General features: G+C 38.2%; 1 protein-coding gene across 6 annotated transcripts in view; it reads right to left on the bottom strand.

Moving 5' to 3' along the window:
• Nucleotides 1-258: 258 nt before the first annotated feature.
• The window catches only part of RAB2A (RAB2A, member RAS oncogene family), a 56,294-nt gene continuing 37,606 nt past the window's right edge, over nt 259-18,946 (bottom strand). For all 6 annotated transcript variants that reach the window (XM_032222412.1, XM_032222416.1, XM_032222413.1 and 3 more), the window contains 2 exons: nt 14,919-14,987; nt 259-3,922 (listed from right to left, as the gene is read on the bottom strand). In XM_032222412.1, coding sequence (XP_032078303.1) covers nt 3,827-3,922; nt 14,919-14,987 — 165 coding nt within the window. In that variant the 3' untranslated portion in view covers nt 259-3,826. The remainder of the gene's footprint in view (nt 3,923-14,918; nt 14,988-18,946) is intronic.

Below are 18,946 nucleotides of genomic sequence, written 5' to 3'. Positions count from 1 at the left end.
AAGGCAATCTTACATTTTAAAAAAAGAACAATCTCAGTTGCTAGAGCATGTAGAAAATAAATCTGAGTCGGGCACTCCCACTGTAGTTAAAGTAGGATAATATAGTGTTTCTTGCATTTGCCAAGGGTATGTTTCTTCTTATCCACAATATTTAACAGTGTTTGTAACAAGTCCAAAAATAATAAAATCCGTCCCAAGAATAGAAGTGATAGATCCGTTACATACTACTTTTTGTCATGGTCTTGGCTTTGTTAAGAGTATTTTAGTAGTTTTTATTAGCAATGATTTGGTTTCTTTCATGCATAGCAAACCTAGTACTGTAGACAGTTTATCAGCTGCTTGCATAGTACAGTATCAACGTGGATTATTTACAAACTAAACTTCAATATCACAATAAAACAAAATATATTAACAAGGCTGCAAGGAAATTCTACACCTTAGGGAAAAAAAACTTTACTGTATTGTCTGAGAAAAATATCAATTATTTCCATTCTAAATGAAACCGTATTTCCATAAATGTAATTTAATTTTCATATTTGGCAATTTTTGAACTTTTCCAAGTGCCTCATTTTTAAAAATAAAAACATAAACAAGTAACCGATTAAGTTTAAACTTAATAGCATGCCAGGCACCATCCTTAAAGGTTATCTCTATAGTATTTACAAGTAAATGGGAAAAGCACTGTCAAAACAACTTTTTTCAACGTTTTATCATTTTCCTAGTGATAATCCAAATTGCTGAACCAATTTCTATAGAGATTAAACTTTAGAAAGTTCCATACAATTAAATGGAGCAGATTGCTAAGTATATAGTGAAATGCCTTATTATAGGAATGAACAGTAAGCAGATAGGGTACTTCCAATGCCTTATCAAAGTTTCTTTAATGCAAAGGTATTTTCAACACCTGTAACACTATGGCTGCTAAAGCATCATTTTCAATATAATTCTGCATTGTTTTTGAAATGAGACAGGGAGAAAGGGAGGGAAAAGGGGGAAAACGTTTGCTTGTAACAAAGGCAGAATGAGAATGACAGAGATGAAGCAAATATAAATTTCGAACATATAAACAATACTTCATGTTTTAAGTAGCTTCCAAGCATTGCTAATGGTATAAGTAACATGTATTGGTCATTTCTCTCACTTTTGTGAAACACTGCACAAAGCAGTTAGATCTGTTACATCTGGAATTTGTACCATACAAATCCAGTGATTAGAAACAACTAATACACACATATATTGTAATATAATAGAAAATTCAGAGATTTCTATTTCAAATATGTATGTGTACTGTATATTATACATACACAGCGAGCGGGTATTAGATGTGGTGTACAATATTAAAATGCCATATTCAATGAAATGTCACAAGACAATGTGGGTATTAGGGCTCAGAAACTGTATTAGCCTACCATATACAGTTGCTTAAAATGTTTGATGAAAAGAATAGGATTTAAAAGGTACAAATTCTCTATTTCAAATTATTCATCTTCAGAACTGCTCAACTTTTGCAAGAAGGGAACACTCTGTACCTTAAGAGGTAAGAAAAACATCACAAAATATTTCAGTATGGAACAGCTGATTCATCACATACAGATCAAGAAATTCAATTTTCAAGCCAACAACTCAGGTATTTTAAAGTATGAGTTTGTTATTACATTTATAGAAAATGTACATTGAATAGTACAGTTGAGATCATGACAGAAGATAGCATCAAAGAAAAAAACAGCACTAGTATTCCTATCATGAATAGTAGCTTGAAATCATGCATGCATGTTCAACCTATAAAATCCTTGTATTCTGAATGCTGATTTTCAGTCTTGGGTCTATTGCACATATACTGGTAAATTAACCCTATTATCCCTAACCCAGCATGGCAGATGAAGGGATTGCAGTTGAACTAAATGTTATATGTCGCATATTTCTATCATTGCTATACCCAGCCCTTTACAGACCATGTTAAGGAGAATGGAGCATTCCCTAATGAATAAAAGCATGTAATCATATCTCTAAGAAATCCGTTTCATGATTGTCATGAAGCTAAAAGGCTTCTCTGGGCACCTTAGAACAGGTGGGCATCCTGTGGGCAGCACAAAGCCAGTTCAGTATTTTTATTGCAGCTTCTAAAATCCCTCAGATCATATCACTAAAATTAGATGGTAAGGTGCTGCACTTTCCATTACTGGTTAAAGGAAACATCAAAATCCAAGAAAAAAGAGGTAAATTAAGGCTTGTGTAGAAAAGCTTTTTAGAAAAATCCACCCTATTAGTGCGCGGGCACATACACACACACACACACACAAACACTCACCTTCACATAGCCTGGACTGTGGCCCATCCAGTTACATTGTTACTGTCCTAACACCTTAACTTGTCACTATCAAAAATGGGCAACCTTTGGACACAAATACTATTTGCTATATCTTGTGATATGATAAAAATGTAATAATTAAATATATTGTTCAGTTATCAAGAAGTTGTAACATTAAATTAGAAATTATTTTCATTTCCATTTCAATATATCCATCATGTCATATTCTCTCTCTGGTTCTAAATTGGAAATGTTAGTTGGGTGATTTAAAAAAAAAACAATTAGCAACACTGTTGGCTCAACAAAAGGCATTCTCACTTAATACAAAAGTCCTATCCATCTTCGCTTGTTTAATATATGATTACCAGAAACTTATTTTGCACAGAGGAAAATAAATGAAAACTATGGAGAAAATGAAAATAAAATCACCATGTGGAGTGCAGCACTAAAGTATTTTCAATTTTGTCTTCAATCAAGTATTTGCAATCTGGCAATTTTATTGTCACACCTCCTTCACAATAGACAAGATGTTTACCATATTAAGATTACATGTTGCCACCAAAAAATAAAAAAGCCCAAACCAAAAGAAAACCAACTTTACATAGTTACTGTACATCTAAGCTGAAAAACTGTCCTTGAGAAAAACATTTACCTATAAGTGAAAATGGAAATAAATTTAAGATCAAACTCTTCATAATGTATCATTTGGAGTTTCAATGTTTTCTCTATTTTCATTCATAATATGTTTAACCTACACAATTAAGGCAAACAGCTAATCCATTTCTGAAGAGGTGTTATGGAAGTTGTGAGCAAATAGCAAACATTTGGCATTAAAATAGGTAACACATATGTAGCTTCTAATAATATACATAAAGCATTTTGGGGAGGTGGGGACTCTAGAATGACAAGACAACAAACATGCTAACATATCAATAAAGTTTAAAATTCAATATCTAAGCAATTTCTAATATGCTTTGCACTTCCAAGCTCTAAATGTATTGAATTATGCAAATGCATTAAAGAATTATAGCTTGGCAAATACATCCAAGCAGATTGTTAAACTATATATACAGAAAGTAAATGATAAATACAGGATTAAGAATCCCTTTTTTTTCAGAGCTGAAAATGGACAAAATTGAGGACAGTTCTACAATAGTAAACATTAGGTAACCACAGTAGCTGGGCCACCTAACTACATAAACTGAATAAAGTACTCTGATGACTTTGTAGTGTTTAATACAGTTCGTAGTCAAGGGCACAAGACAATATTTGACAAAAATAATCACAACAATGGACTTCAAAATTAAATGGAAATATAGATATGAATACAATCTCCAAAACCTGTATTTTAAGTGAACGTTAACCATTTATTCAAAGTTGTACAAGATTTGAAGAATAAAGTCTTCCGCAACATGATGCCATCTTACAATAATTTCGTGTCATAGTTGAAACTGAGTGGAGAGAGGGGAGGATGAAAGTTAGTAGGTCTCATCAGGCAGCTAGGAAGTAAAAATAGGTTCAACAGCAGCCTCCACCAGCTTGTTGTCCTCCTTGATTGCCTGCAAGTGTTGCATTAGTAGCAGCATGCTGAGGGCCGATTTTAATGCCATTTGCCTGAAATAAAAGTGGAATGCATATTACTGATTTGAAACATTGACAGAGAGTTGGAAAACATTCTATTTATGATTTATGAACAAGTTGTTCTTTTGTTTTCATGTTTAACAAGCTGTAATTATCATAAATTATTACAAAGAAAATGATATGTAGATTTATTACATTACTTCTATTTTTAAAACAATTTTAACTGAATTTTAATAAATGCAGTACCAAAATATAAGTCTTCCTATTATAAATTCATATAATATACACAAGCATTTACACATGAAACAGTTTCAAACTGCTTCATACCTAGAATTCCTCAACATTTCTAATAAACTCTTATTCACATCAAAAGAAAGTTCCTAGTTCCATTGCTCTCATACAAATGCTTTCTTCTTCTGAATGCATTTCTTTCTATGTTGAGTCAGCTGTACAGGCTAAGGCATACAAGTGTTCTGTGTCATCAATAATTTCTATGATCCCCAAAGACGTGGCAACTTGCCAAGAACCACACAGAGAGTAGTTCTTTCATTCATCAAACTCACACTTATATCTTAACCCTCACTCCCTCAAGTGGATTGTACCTAAAATACAGCACTTTAAGAAAAGTAATACAGTAGCTTCAGAAATTAAGCTCTTAAGGAAACTTTGCGTCACAGTAAATCTCAGATTTATAGTGCTTGGCAGTTGTTCTGCAACAGTAGTAGCCTTGGGGTTTCTGGCACTAGCTTAGTATTGACAGCAGCTGATGTGGTTTCTTTTTGCTCTTTGACTCCTCTTTAATAAAAAGCATGCCCTATGGCTCATTGGTTTTGCCCCCTCTGGGTGGTAGCAACTTTTTGAGGAATCAAGTAGCCAGAGCTGGCACTGAGCCAAGTAAATAGCATGCACTGTTGGCTCCTGACAGCATATTGTAATCAAATCTTCATAAGGCATTGTAAAGCAGTCAGATGTTGTATGAAACTTGACAGATACAACAAGCATTCTTTTTCAAGAGCCATGATTGCTGTCCAATATATATGCTATCAACTATAAGCTAAAGAACATCTGGTATAAGGTTATTAAGAGAAATCTGGGGAATGTGTAAACAAATAGAAAGAGATGCTACATTGTAAATTTCCCTTCACATTTTAATTTGTTCATTCAATTTAAGCTATACTCATCATTTTAATGAGTACTCACTGAAGCCTTAATTTTACTGGGCACAATGGCCTACTTGATTTGGGTCCTGAATATACATTCAAGCCTTCATAAATAAGCAACAAATCTTTTATTCATAGTCAAATGTGTTATAATGGTCAAACAGTGATAGACTCTTATGAGGAGATTCTTTTGTGTTATACACCATCTTAGACAATAGACAAAATATTCATATTTGTTCATATTTTGATATATGATTATATTTAAAAAAAACTATCACTGTGGAAAGCTGATAAGCTACCTTGCAAAAACACGAAACTTAAAAAAAAAGATGTACAACAGATGATAGACCAATACAGGTAGTCCTCAATTTACAACAGTTCATCTGTTCAAAGTTACAACAGCCCTGGAAAAAAGGACTTTTGACCATTTTTCAGTTACAACCTTTGCATCACCCCCATGATAATGTGATCAAAATTCAGATACTTGGCTCATATTTATGACCGTTGCTGTGCCCCAAAGTCATATGATCACTTTTTCTGATCTGAAAATCAAAGACACTGAGGAAGTCATTCACTTAACAACCAGGTTACTAGCCTATCAATTACAGTGATTTACTTAACAATGGTGGCAAGAAAGGTCGTGAATGGGGCAAAACTTGCTTTAAAAATATTAACAATGGAAATTTTGAGCTCAATTGTGGTTATAAGTTGTGGACTACCTGTACAGGGGAAATCCAGATTCCTGTCAAATATCTACCCCAAAAGCTCACTCAATGAATTTAGGCCAATCTCTCTTTCATACCCATCTGCAGCACAGAGGTGATGTGGAGAAAAACAGAAGGACCACTATGTATGCCACATTGAGTTCCTGAACCAAAAGTAGCATAATTACAAATAATGAAAATAATAAAGAACTACAGGCTAGGTAAAAGTCACATCTCATTAAAGTTTTTGCCTTAACAATTAACCCTCACATTCTCTCTCACAATATTTATCCAATAAAAGAGAAAACAGGAAAACATAACTTCTTACTTATTATTTCACTTAATGAATAGAATTAATAGGACATACCCTCCACTCTAAAGATAAAATCTCTAGTATTTCCCAGTATACAAAAAAGATTTTAAAAACTATACTTTTTAAACCATTTAAAACTGCTAAAAAATAGATTAGGCAAATTCAGGCCTCCCCTCCCTCCCTCCCTCCTGATTGCTTTAAGTAGCAACTTTCAATGCTATACAAAAAAGTTACAGTTTGGGGCAAGATGTGATGTTCTTAAAACATATGTTCAAAACCTTAGATATATGAGACAAATTGTGTGGTTCTTCAAATTCTAGCAACTAATTAATCAACTGAGCCCACAGAGCTATACACGAAAATCACAGTCAGGCATTTGCAGCCCATGGCAATCTGTCATTTTCAATTATAGAAATAGATTAAGATATTATGGTATGTCTTTTAGAGAACACAGTATGCAACAATGCAACATTCATTCATTAAAATAGCTGGGCAAAACTCATGTATATACTTATTATTTTATATAGATATTAAAAATACATTCCTAACCATATTTATTTGTAAATAAATCCCATCATCATTCTAATATTAGAAAGATTTCAATTTAACATCTTACTTCAATAGTATTAAAAAAAATTCAACTGGGTGCCCATACAAATAAGTAAAAGTGATTTTGAAAGATATCTTTGCCTTGGGGAAAAAAAAGTAACTACAACTTAAAAGTTTTTCTTTGGATGAATTAATATTGATTCAGGAATAAGGAGTGTCAGTTTATAATCCATTTCAATTGCAATAAAATTTTGCTATCCTGTTTTATCACCTTAGGCTGTCAAAAGATACTGTTTAGGAGCTGTGTAGCTAAACAAAATTAATTCTCAGAAGGGAGCCATTTTCAGAGCCAGAGGTTGAGAAACCAGGAAAATAAAACAAATCTGGCCACCACGCCAAAGAGATTAAACAGGCTGATATCTAGAGTAGTCTGTGAAGTGGGAAATTTCAGAAAGTCCAAGAATCTAGATTTATACCAAGCTAGGGCTAGATAACAGGACAAAAAAATTAACTGTTTATAGTTCACATGAATTAGAAAACAAACTTTATATCCTCTGAGTAATGGCTACTTCTATACTCCTATAAGAGTTTATGAAACTGAGTGTCTCTAATTCTACAAAGTCTCTATAGTAAAGTTCATTTTATTTCACTGTCCTGTATTTTCTGAACCTGCATGCTGAGAATCATTCTCTCTTTGGGCTGCAAGAGAAACTCAAGAAAAGGAGGAATCTACCAAGATACAATGCTCCACTCTTCAGGGACCCACAGTATCCAATTCAGGTATGCACCCAAGTTAGATTCTGTGGGCAACATACAGCTAGTTCCTGATTTATGACAATAGCAACCAGAAAATTCATTGTGGTGCAGTCGTTAAGTGACTCATCATGTGACATACCCAATTTAATGACCTTTTTGCTGCAGCTGTTAATCAAATCATCATGGTTGGTAGGTGAGACATAACGTGAGTGTGATTTTCCCTGCTGGCTTCCCTCTTGACTTCGCTTGTTGGAAGCCAGCTGGGAAAATCACAAATGGTATTCATATGACCATGAAATGCTGTGAGCATCATAAATGCATGACAACTGTGGATGGCTAGGATGTAGGCCAGAGTTCCCCAACGTTTCTGGCTTTGTGGACTGGCGGGAGGGAGGGGATAATTCCACACAAGCGGCTGGCAAGCATGCACATGCAGTTCCATTTGTGTGAGCCATGTGCTCACACGCCTGCTGCTCACTTAAATGGAGCACACGAACAAACGTTCACCAGCAGTTACTGCAGCCCAGTTGCAAACCCTTCATGGCCCATTAGTAGGCTCTAGCCACAGGTTGAGGACCCCTGATGTTGACCATTTAAGCGTTCTAATGGGTCAGGTATTGATTCCCTCTTCAGAAGATGCTTTAAAAGCTCTTTTGATGGCAAGGAACTTGTTTCCACTAAATAATCTAGTTGAGTTTCTTTAATTTGTAGGCAATGTGGTATATTTGCCACTCACCAAAAAACTGTTGGGATCTCCACCATAAAGCCTGTTTCAAGTGAAACCTTTTGTAATGACTTCATCCCATTGACAACTTCATCTGAGATCAAAGTAAACAAGAGATTGGTACTACCAGTCTAGAGAATTCAAGACTGAAATGGCAATAACATGTAGTCTAACAATTGCACACACCTACTGCACCAAAATCCCTGCCAAATAAAATTTTGGCTTCTATTTTGGTAGGGTTCTACATTTCAGATGATGTAATGTAGTTTCTAGGAAACTGACTGACCGTAGGTGTAATTTATATTTCTCAAGTTTGGCAAACTATGTTTTTTAAAATACTATAAAGATGTTTGTGTAAGCTGCTTATAGTTTTAATAACAAAATTAAGGTATTTCTCAGAGGCTGATCTTATTAAAAAGGTTTGATTGTTGAACTTTAAAAAAAATTACATCAAGAGCAAATGGTACAATTTTTTAAATAATAATACTATTAATGGCTGTACTGTACTATATGTGATTAGGAAATGGGGTAGTGGATAAAGCATTTTAACATCACCAAAATGGGCTCACACAAGAAGTAACTTTGTCCTACTGGAAACATTTCGCAGGAAAAAAAAAACATGAGGTTATAAGGACACTGAAGTAGGAATCAGTCAGCTCTTTGGATTCCAAACATGAGTGGAAAATCCTGTATTTTTTGCCAAGTTACTAACTTTACAACTCTTCATCCTGGGTATTCAATAGTATGGCCCTCCTGACTGGCAGTATTGCTGATAATGGGAGGAATGGAAAACTACCTGATCAAGAGATGATACAAAGTGGGAGTCATGCAGTTTTAACTATGATCATGGGAAAAAATGGGCACTACAACCAGATGTAACTGAATCTTTTCCCTATGGCTGAGAGTTGAGGCCTAATTTCCTGAATAGTAGAATCAGAAACTAGTAGACAAACATCTGTAGTCTCTTTCTGTGACACATTTCCTGTTATACCTGTGGAGATATGACAGCCCTTAGCAAAAGTAGTATCCATTTTACTAGCAGTCTCTATATCAATAATAGCTTTTGTTTTTACAGGAGCGCCTCTAGAGATCTGTATGGTAAATTGTAGAAAACGACTTTTCCTTGTTGAATTATCATACTCTGGTCTCTTTCAACTCTTTGAGCTTAAAACAGAAACCTCAAATGTACTAGTTCTGCAGGGCAATAACTGATGTTAGAAATCCCTCTGTCAGTCTCTGCTTTGCTGCTTGTTTTCGCTGCCATGAAACGGGGAGGGAGGGCATGGTAATTAGGTGGGGAAGTAATCTGTACAGGAGGATTGTTAAATGTGGATTGTTCACACCATTCATTTGCGTATGTGGATGGAGGGGAGTTTTCTGCCAAGGCCAACTGTCCAGAATTCCAACCTGATGATGATTTTTGAAGATGTCTCCCACTTGACGGCTGTGGTGATATACGATTGGACTATGGACTGGAGTACCAAGGGGAGGGGAATGAATCATGTATTGATATCTATCACTTTTGCGCTCTTTTGCTCATATGCAGCTTCGCTTAGCTTCTCATCATTTATAACCAGTAAAAGTACACTTAATTCTGCAAAATGGAGTCGAGTGGTTTCTTTCTTGGTTATTAAGTGAAGGGGCCGTAACATAAAGGTGGATCTCACCTCGCACCCATCCCGGAGCTGACACCTTCCGAGGGGGGTGCACACAACGCTAAAGAATGTCCCACCAGGGCAGTGATCAAGAGGAAGATATGGGAGCGGCCGCAGGCCCTTCGGTGATGGAGCTGTTGGCTGACCTGCAGGTAGAGGAACTATCTGTTCGACCCAGATGGACTTGGGGAGTGGGACAGAAAGAGGACCCTGAAGAACCGTTGACTAGGATTACGGTGAAGAGACCCAGAAAACCAACAGCTGACTGGCAAGTTCCTGAGGAGGAAAATCTTATGATGTCCCAAGCCATGAAACTTCTCGAAGGGGCGTGGGAGAGACGCCGGACTCGGGAGAGTGGAATGAAGAGAGGAATTGAAGCAGAGACAGAGAGAAGGTATACCTTGCCTGATTTGAGAGAGGGTGGGGGGGCAAAGGGGGAGTTGTACAAGATGACCCAGCGCCGACCCCAATCCCTACGGCTAGAGACATTCCAAGGGGGGGGCTCGCAGAGGTCGGATGGCTAAGGTTCCTTCTTTAAGTGTAAAATACAAGGCAGAACCAAAAGAGCTTGGCCTATTTCTTATTCAAGTGTGTAATTATATGCAGATGTATGGGTATGAACTGGGTTCTGATGAAGCTAAAGTAAGAATTACATTGATGGCTTTGGAGAAAAAAGCAGCAGATTGGATGGTGGGATTGCACAATGCCGACTCCCCACTTTTGAGAGACTTTAATGGGTTTATGGCCGCTTTGAGGAAACGTTTTGATGATCCCCTCATAGAGAGAAGGACCAGGATTAAATTTACAAATCTTAGGCAGGGGAAACGGCCAGTAGCTGAGTATGTACAAGAATTTCAGGAGCTGTCAGCTCACATGAGGGGATGGTCTGAAGAAGCATTGTTAGACCATTTCGCTGATGGGTTAAACAAAGAGATTTACCAGCATTGTGTGAACAGAAGACCCCCCCCCCCCAAATAGATTACAACCCTGGTATGAAGCAGCCGCTGATGTAGAAATTGACCTAGCCAGGCTGAATTACAAAGGGAAAGGTGAGGGCGAAGAATCCCCCCCTGCCAACCCCTCTCCCCAAGAGTTCCGAAAGGGGGGAAGGGGGGATTTGTAAGCAAACCCAAGCCTTCCGTGTGCTTCCGCTGTGGGAAGGAGGGGCAAAGTGCCGTGAATTGCCGGGTCAAGATGAGCCAAAATACCCCACCCCCTCAGAAAGAGAAGAGACGGGAGAAACCTCCCAGCAGGAAGAAAGAACCAGCCTTAAAAGGGGAGGATGCTTCTCAGCGTTTCAACCCTGTGGAAGGAGGAGACGAAACCCCCAGCTCTTCGGAAGAAAGTGATTCTGATGATGCGGAACGCTGGGTAAGTTCCCATTTGGGGCCCATGACTATCCCAGTTGAGCTTAGAGTGCCCTCTTCTAGCGCATGGGAGAAAATTCTAGCTCTTTTAGATTCCGGCTGTACACGCTGCATTATAAGCCCGGAAATAGTAGAGAAATTGGGATTGAAGCTAAAAACTGAAAATCCCAATTGAATTTTGCCAATTGGATGGTTCTATTGCGGGAGGGAGCCCTGATCATTTTGTTACTGAACCTATTGAGATGTGGATGGGAACAATAAGTTTTATTGTGGCTCCAGGGATGGACTAACCCCTTATATTGGGATTGCCCTGGCTGCGTAAATGGAACCCACATATAAATTGGAGGAAAGGTTGGTTGCGCATCCAGTCTGCTACGCTCCCTGAGGGGGAAGAAGGGGTCCCAATAGCGAATAAGTTGCACCCCAACCTAGCAGCCAGAGGGCAGGAAAAAATTGAGGGGGAGGAAAAAATCCCAAAAGAATACTGGGACCTGAAATATGTTTTCAGTGAAAGATCTTCAGATAAGTTGCCCTCACACAGACCCACCGATTGCAGCATTGACATTCTACCTGGAGTAAAACTCCCTAAGCCCCAAATTTACTCAATGACCCCTAGAGAAATGGACGAATTGAGAAAATTCATTGACAAAAATTCGGAAAGGGGGTTCACTGAACCCGCTAGACCCCGAGTGGCTGCTCCGGTCTTGTTCAGAGAAAAGAAAGATGGTTCCTTCAGGCTTTGTGTGAACTTTAAAAACCTGAACGGGGTTTGTGTCCAAAATGTCTACCCCTTGCCACTGATGAAGGACATGCTAGCCCAACTGGGTAAAGGGAAGAATTTTATGGCTGATGCTTTGTCCAGACTTCCTCAATATAACAGTTCAAAGCTGAGTGTTGTCGAACCTGTCATGCCAACGAGAAGTCTTGCCGTTCCTGTTGTCACCAGAAGCCAGACCACTTCCAATTTGGAAGTCACACAAGACCTCATTACAAAGCTCAAGGAAGCTCTTGAAATTGATCAGTGGTTCCGCCAACATACGGATGAATGCACCGTGAAGGATGGCCTGGCTTGGATTGGTACTAAATTATATGTTCCCGCAACTATTAGAGCCATGGTCCTTCAACGTGCTTATGACTCTCGCATGGCCGGACATTTTGGTTTTGTGAAAACCCTGCATCTCGTCAAGAGGCAGTTTTGGTGTCCCTCATTAAAAAAAGACATTGAGTCTTATGTGGCTAGTTGCCCCACTTGTGCTGCGGCAAGACGTCCACCAGAGAAGCCTCAGGGATTGCTCCAGGCGGTGGCCCGTCCTGAAGCCCCATGGAAAGAGATCTCTATGGATTTCATTGTTGAGTTACCTGAAAGTCAAGGAAATACGGTGATTTGGGTGGTTACCAACTTGTTCTCCAAGCAGGTTCATTTTGTTCCTTGTTCCAAAATCCCTTCCGCTAAATTCTTAGCTAAGTTGTTCATCACCCATATCTATCGTCTGCATAGGGTACCTGACCGCATCATCTCGGATAGGGGGGTCCAATTTACCTCCTTGTTTTGGAAAGAGTTTCTAAAGTTGATTGGTTCCCCCCAGGGCTTAAGCTCCGCCCACCACCTTCAAACTAATGGGGCTTGTGAGAAGACTAATTCTATACTGGAGCAGTATCTCCGTTGTTTCATCAACTACCAGCAGGATAATTGGGTGGAATTGTTGCCTCATACTGAGGTGGCGTATAATAACTTGGTACACAGCAGCACGGGGTTTACACCTTTCAAACTGGTGTACGGACATGATTTTGTGCCTATCCCCGAAATACCTCGGAAAAAACCGCAGGTACGGTCCCTTTCTGAATGGAGTGACCAGCTCCAAGAAATGTGGCCCTTGGCTTACCGAGTGCCGGATGAGGCGCATCAAGCACATAAGAAGCAGGCGGATAAAAAGAGGGCGAAGGCATGGGAATATAAAGTTGGTGATTGTGCATATTTATCCACCAAATTTCTCCAAACTTCTCAAAAGTCTGAGAAATTAGGCCCAAAGTATGTGGGTCCATTTTCGGTTGTCAAGGTCATCAACCCCATGTCCGTTCGTCTAGAACTACCTAAATATCTCAACCGTGTTTACCCGGTATTTCATGTCAATCTCTTGAAGCCAGAACGTACTTCTCCGTTGCGGGGTCCTTTGGCAGCTCCTCCGCCCCACTCCTGATTGAGGGTGAACAGCATTTTTAGATTAAGGAAATTTTGGACTCCAGGAAGATTAGAAACCGTGTTCAATATCTTGTGGCTTGGAAGCATTTCCCTCCGTCTCATGCTGAATGGGTCGATAAGTCCCATGTGTGGGCTCCTCATCTTATATGTAAATTCTACTCTACCTACCCGGGCAAGCCTTGACCTCAAATGATTTCTCTTTTTTCCCCACCCCCTTTTCTTCTGTGTTATATTGTCTGTTTTCTTTCGTTTCTACAGGACTGATCGTCCTTTTTTTGGAGGAGGGCCGGATGTCAGCCTCTGCTTTGCTGCTTGTTTTCGGCTGTCATGAAATGGGGAGGGAGGGCATGGTAATTGGGTGGTGAAGTAATCTGTACAGGAGGACTGTTAAATGGGGATTGTTCACACCATTCATTTGCGTATGTGGATGGAGGGGAGTTTCCTGCCAAGGCCAACTGTCCAGAATTCCAACCTGATGATGATTTTTGAAGATGTCTCCCACCTGATGGCTGTGGTGATATATGATTGAACTATGGACTGGGGTACCAAGGGGAGGGGAATGAATCATGTATTGATCTCTATCGCTTTCGCACTTTTTTGCTCAGATCCAGCTTCACTTAGCTTCTCATCATTTATAACCAGTAAAAGTACACTTAATTCTGCAAAATGGAGTCGAGTGGTTTCTTTCTTGGTTATTAAGTGAAGGGGCCGTGACACCCTCTGAATGGTACTACACACGGAACAGCTTAACAGGTCCTGACATATGGAGAGATCTTACATCTAAGTCAATTAAGTATCGTTGATAAGTACATTTTAAGGGGCATTTAAAGTGACAGCTAAGCCTAAAAATATTCATTCTCCTGTTTGGAAACTTCATGGTTGGTGGAATTTTTTAACAAACAGAATCAATGATCTTAAAGCCATAGGAAGAGGGACATTTTCAGATTCAGGGTCAAGATTAAGAAAGCAAAAAATGAACCCACAAGAATTATGCAAGCAGATATTTGGATGAATCCAAAATCATCAGAGAATTCAGATCACTGCAAGGAAGGCTGAAGAAAAGGTTCAAAATGGTGTTTGTCTAAGATGTAGGTAAGCTAGAAATGCAAGCTTTCTATATGGTGAGTCTTGGAAATTCTCATCTTGTCATAGGTCTTTGTGTTTATGAATCTGTGAAAGTGTTCCAGATCCGGTGAATCCTGTTGCAAGATAATACTGCATCTACAGGCGTTCATCTCAGGAAACATCAATAAAACGTGGGGGAACTCATTCTGTCCATCAAGATCAATTATTAAATTCTTTGCAAAATAGCCTCTGCTTGACACCATGTTCTTCTGAAATCAAAATCTGCAGGTGCTTTCTGTACCTGATTTTCTTTTTTTTCCAGAGAACAAAACCCATCACGATAGACATGACAACTATATAAAATATAGATTCGAACACTAGAGACTTCAGTATATTTTCCATGGTTGTACTCAACCCAAAATAAGATGTTTCATAATCTAAGAAATGCATATGATTATTATTTTTCTCTTGCACCTCTATTTTTCCTAAATGTATTTTATACTCACAGGCTATATACTAATATTTGGAAAACCTACCTCATTATTAATGTCAAAAACTCCTTCCTGTATTTTTTCATAGATTTCCTTTGCTGTGTTAATAAATGCCTGAAAGAAAACAAACGTTTAAAATAAATACAAAATATATTTCATTTACTTCTACTATGGCTTACTATGTGTTTGTCAACTTTAGAATCCGTTTTGCTTAACTTTTGGTTAAGTTGCCACTAAACAAGGATTACCTGGTTCTGTTAGACTGTGATAACCTTCCACTTGGTCAATGTATGTATTCTTCTGGTTTTTTGATGAAAATGGAATTCTTCATTTGGAGGTTCTCTGAATCCTGAGAAATTTCAACATTGCTAGTTCCAATGGACTAGTTTAATAGTACCTTATTTTTCGGAGTATAAGATGAACTGGAGCATAAGACGTAGCAAGGTTTTGAAACCTTTTTGAAAAAAAAATGTAAAAAGTTTTTCACTCTACAAACCTCCCAAAAATAGCCCGTTTTTCGCAAAAAGCCCATTTTTTTTTAAAAAAGGGGGCATGAATAGCCCTTAGAAGGCTTGCAGAGTGCTCCTGGGACAAAAATGGGCCCATTTTTTTGTTTAAAAAAGGGCATGGATAGCCTTTAGGAAGCTTATAGAGTGCTGCTGGGGGCTGGGTGGGAAAAAATGGCCCATTTTTTGCTCATTTCTGCCCTCCCCAGCCCCCAGAAGCTCTCTGAAAGCCTTCTAAAAGCTACGCATGGCCATTTTGGTGAAGGGGCAGAGTTTCGGGAGGCAAAAAATGCTTATTCAGTGTATAAGATGCACCCAGATTTTCAGCCCTTTTTTTTGAGGGAAAAAAGTGTGTCTTATTCTCTGAGAAATATGTTAATTACCAGGTTACTAATGAAATCTAAGGATAATCTTAAAATCGTTTCAAATGTTTAACTGTACAAATAATGTAGCTCAGCAGGCAAAGCAAATTAGTATGTCCACCAGCAGAGAATCAAGCACTATTTTCAAACAAAAAAAATCCTATGAACCATGCTACTTATTTACAAACAAAGGAATAGTGTCTAGAATGCATAATATTGACAACTCAGTTGAGGAGAGGAAGAGGTAAGATTCTGCAATATAAATATACATATGTGAGGAGGACTTGATGAGTAAATTATTAGAACAATGTGAAATTAAAAAATGCTGCTCTACCTTATTCCAGGTGATATCCTTTGACATCTAACCTATTATGATATGACTTGGCAGCAGTTCTACAAGAATTCAAGCAGAGATTTTTCATATCACCAACTATCTATTCTTTTGTAGCACAGCTGGGTGAAACAAATTAGTTGTGCGAAAGGGGAGTAGGGGATAATTTTTGCCTTCTTGCCTGAATACATTTCCAAAGTATAAATAACAACATGATCTTTGTTGTAGATCCAATATTTGGATACTTCATCTGGAAATCCAGTATCAGGAAAACAAATGGATATACTAAAAATAATATTTCTTCCTCTCTCCCTCTCCCTGTCTCTCAAGAGAAAGAAGAGAAAATAAATTCATATGAAGTTGATCAGGATATTTTGCTTACATTTATTTCTTTAGAGTACTATAGTCGCATCACCATATATAGTAAGTTATTCTTCCCTCTTTATTAAGATTATTCAAATATAAAGCAGCCCAGGGTCATCTTTTCATGGAGATAGGTGGCGTATAAATAAAATAATCCTCTTTCATATAACAGAATATTGGCCTTATTTTTTTTATCTATTTTACACATTTATTTTCGCTGTCACCACAAAGCAATTCTGGGTGACTTATAAAATTAAAACAATAAACAATATGAATATATGTAACAGTAAAACAATAGGGAGGGAAGGGTCAAAGTGTGTAGGGAATGAGGTGGGATCTGCTATTAATCCATCAACTACTTCCAGCATGGCACTTGTCCATTGAAGAGCCAAGGTGGCGCAGTGGTTAAATGCAGCACTGCAGGCTACTGCTAGATCAGCAGGTCAGCGGTTCAAATCTCACCGGCTCAGGGTTGACTCAGCCTTCCATCCTTCCGAGGTGGGTAAAATGAGGACCCTGATTGTTGGGGGCAATATGCTGACTCTCTGTAAACCGCTTAGAGAGGCCTGAAAGGCCTATGAAGCGGTATATAAGTCTACTGCTATTGGGGGCCCAAGCCAACTGGCAAAGCCAGGTTTTCAGGCCCTTATGAAAGGTCAGGAGGGTAGGAACAAATCTCACCAGGGTGTGTGGGGTTTTAAGATGTTCCAAAGGGCAAGAGCCTACATTGTAAAGTATACATAAAACATAACAATATTTTATTTTATATCAACTTATATCACACACAGACAACCCAATTAGTATTTGACACATAATCAGTTCCTATCACTGTAAGAATTTAACATGATGTACTGTACTGACAGTAACAGAGAAAGCCGAGAGTAAATCAAACCTTGTCTTACCAACTTTTTATAGTCACTAAATTCTGGTATCATATATCTAGGCATGCTATACTTGATTGCAAATCTAATTTAAATACTAAAAAATAAACAGGGTTCATGGTGGAGAACAAATCACACCTTTCCTAATTTCTACTCTAGAAGCATTTGACTGCTGAACTTGCCACCAGAGCTTTGTTTCCTAATTAACAGGACTGATATGTTTTCACCTTTAAAAGCCTTACAGCTCCCTAGAGTAATCAATCTACTGCAGCTCAATTACTGCACCAAGTGCATACTACAGCCAGTGAAGGAGACTCAAATAATTGCAGCCATGAGTAGAAAGATATGAATATGCATAAACTGTAAGTGGATGATCGAATCATCACAGAGAGTCATGAAAATATGCAGCAACATAATGAGAAGAATTAATCACTACAGCTTCACAGGACATGTAGGCAGCAAGAAAATTTTCAGACATGCACTAGAACTCGGAAATAGATCTGATGACTCTATACTGATCTATAGTGTATAGAAATAATTGTTTTCAATATTAAAAAGGGGGTTCCAATTAAATTAACTATTATGAGGGCATAAATATTCGAATAATTTAAAACTACAGTCCAAACTTTAAATTTTCTCACAGTTGCAATCTCTTAAGAGATTTTCTATTTTCTAAAACAGAACAACTTTTTTATCAAAGCTCACACATATGCACATCATCAATCTGTTGCTTATTTAAAAATACAACGAATGGTGACAAATAGTCGACAGTCCACTAACATGGTTGTTCCAAAGGTGCTTTTTCAGAAGGCAACTGGACTTTCTTGTGGGTTTTTTTTTCTTTTGGAAGATGTTTCGCCTCTCATCTAAGAAGCTTCTTCAGCTCTGAAAGGATAGTGGAGAATGGAAGGATTTATATTCCTTGCAGACAGCTGGTCACTGACATCCTTTTAGAGGGTCGCTGAAGCACTTTTGAGGTTTATCTGTGTCCTCAGGGTCACCTGAATAGTGCTCCTGGTTCCTGTAGTCTGCAATTTTTCCTCTGGAAATCCATTCCTACTCCCACGCCATTATCCGAAATTGTACAGCTAAAAGTCTGTAGATATTGTTAGTCATCGAGGTCATGGTTGTCCCAAAGGTACTTTTGCAACTGGACTGTTTTTTTCTTTTGAAGCCATTCTGCTTCTCATCCAAGAAGCTCTTCAGTTCTGACAGGATAGTGGGGAATGGGAGGATTTATATTCCTTGCAATTGGAATGGATTTCCAGAGACAAAAACTGCAGACTACAGGAACTAGGAGCATCACTCCGGCAACCTGAGGACACAGATAAACCTCAAAGTGGTTCAACAACCCTCTAAAAGGATGCAGATGACCAGCTGTCTACAAGCAGTATAGGTCTTCCATTGTCATTCTGGAATATGAGGGTTTCCTATATTTTTCTGTAGCAAAAAAATAATCTATGAACTATGAACTAATCTATGAACTGGATGACTGAGATTCTCCTTTTCATTCTGTTCTGACTACTCCTAGAATACTGTTCTGACTACTCCTAGAATACTACATCCTAGAATGTAAATTGCACAATGAATGATAAATCGGCCTAAGTGACAGGGTGAGTGCATTAGATAC

The sequence above is a fragment of the Thamnophis elegans genome, chromosome 8 (genome assembly GCF_009769535.1).
Source record: "Thamnophis elegans isolate rThaEle1 chromosome 8, rThaEle1.pri, whole genome shotgun sequence".
In the NCBI taxonomy this organism is placed as follows: Eukaryota; Metazoa; Chordata; class Lepidosauria; order Squamata; family Colubridae; genus Thamnophis; species Thamnophis elegans.
Note: the sequence above shows the minus strand (reverse complement) of the source record. Positions and strands in the feature narration are given on the sequence as shown.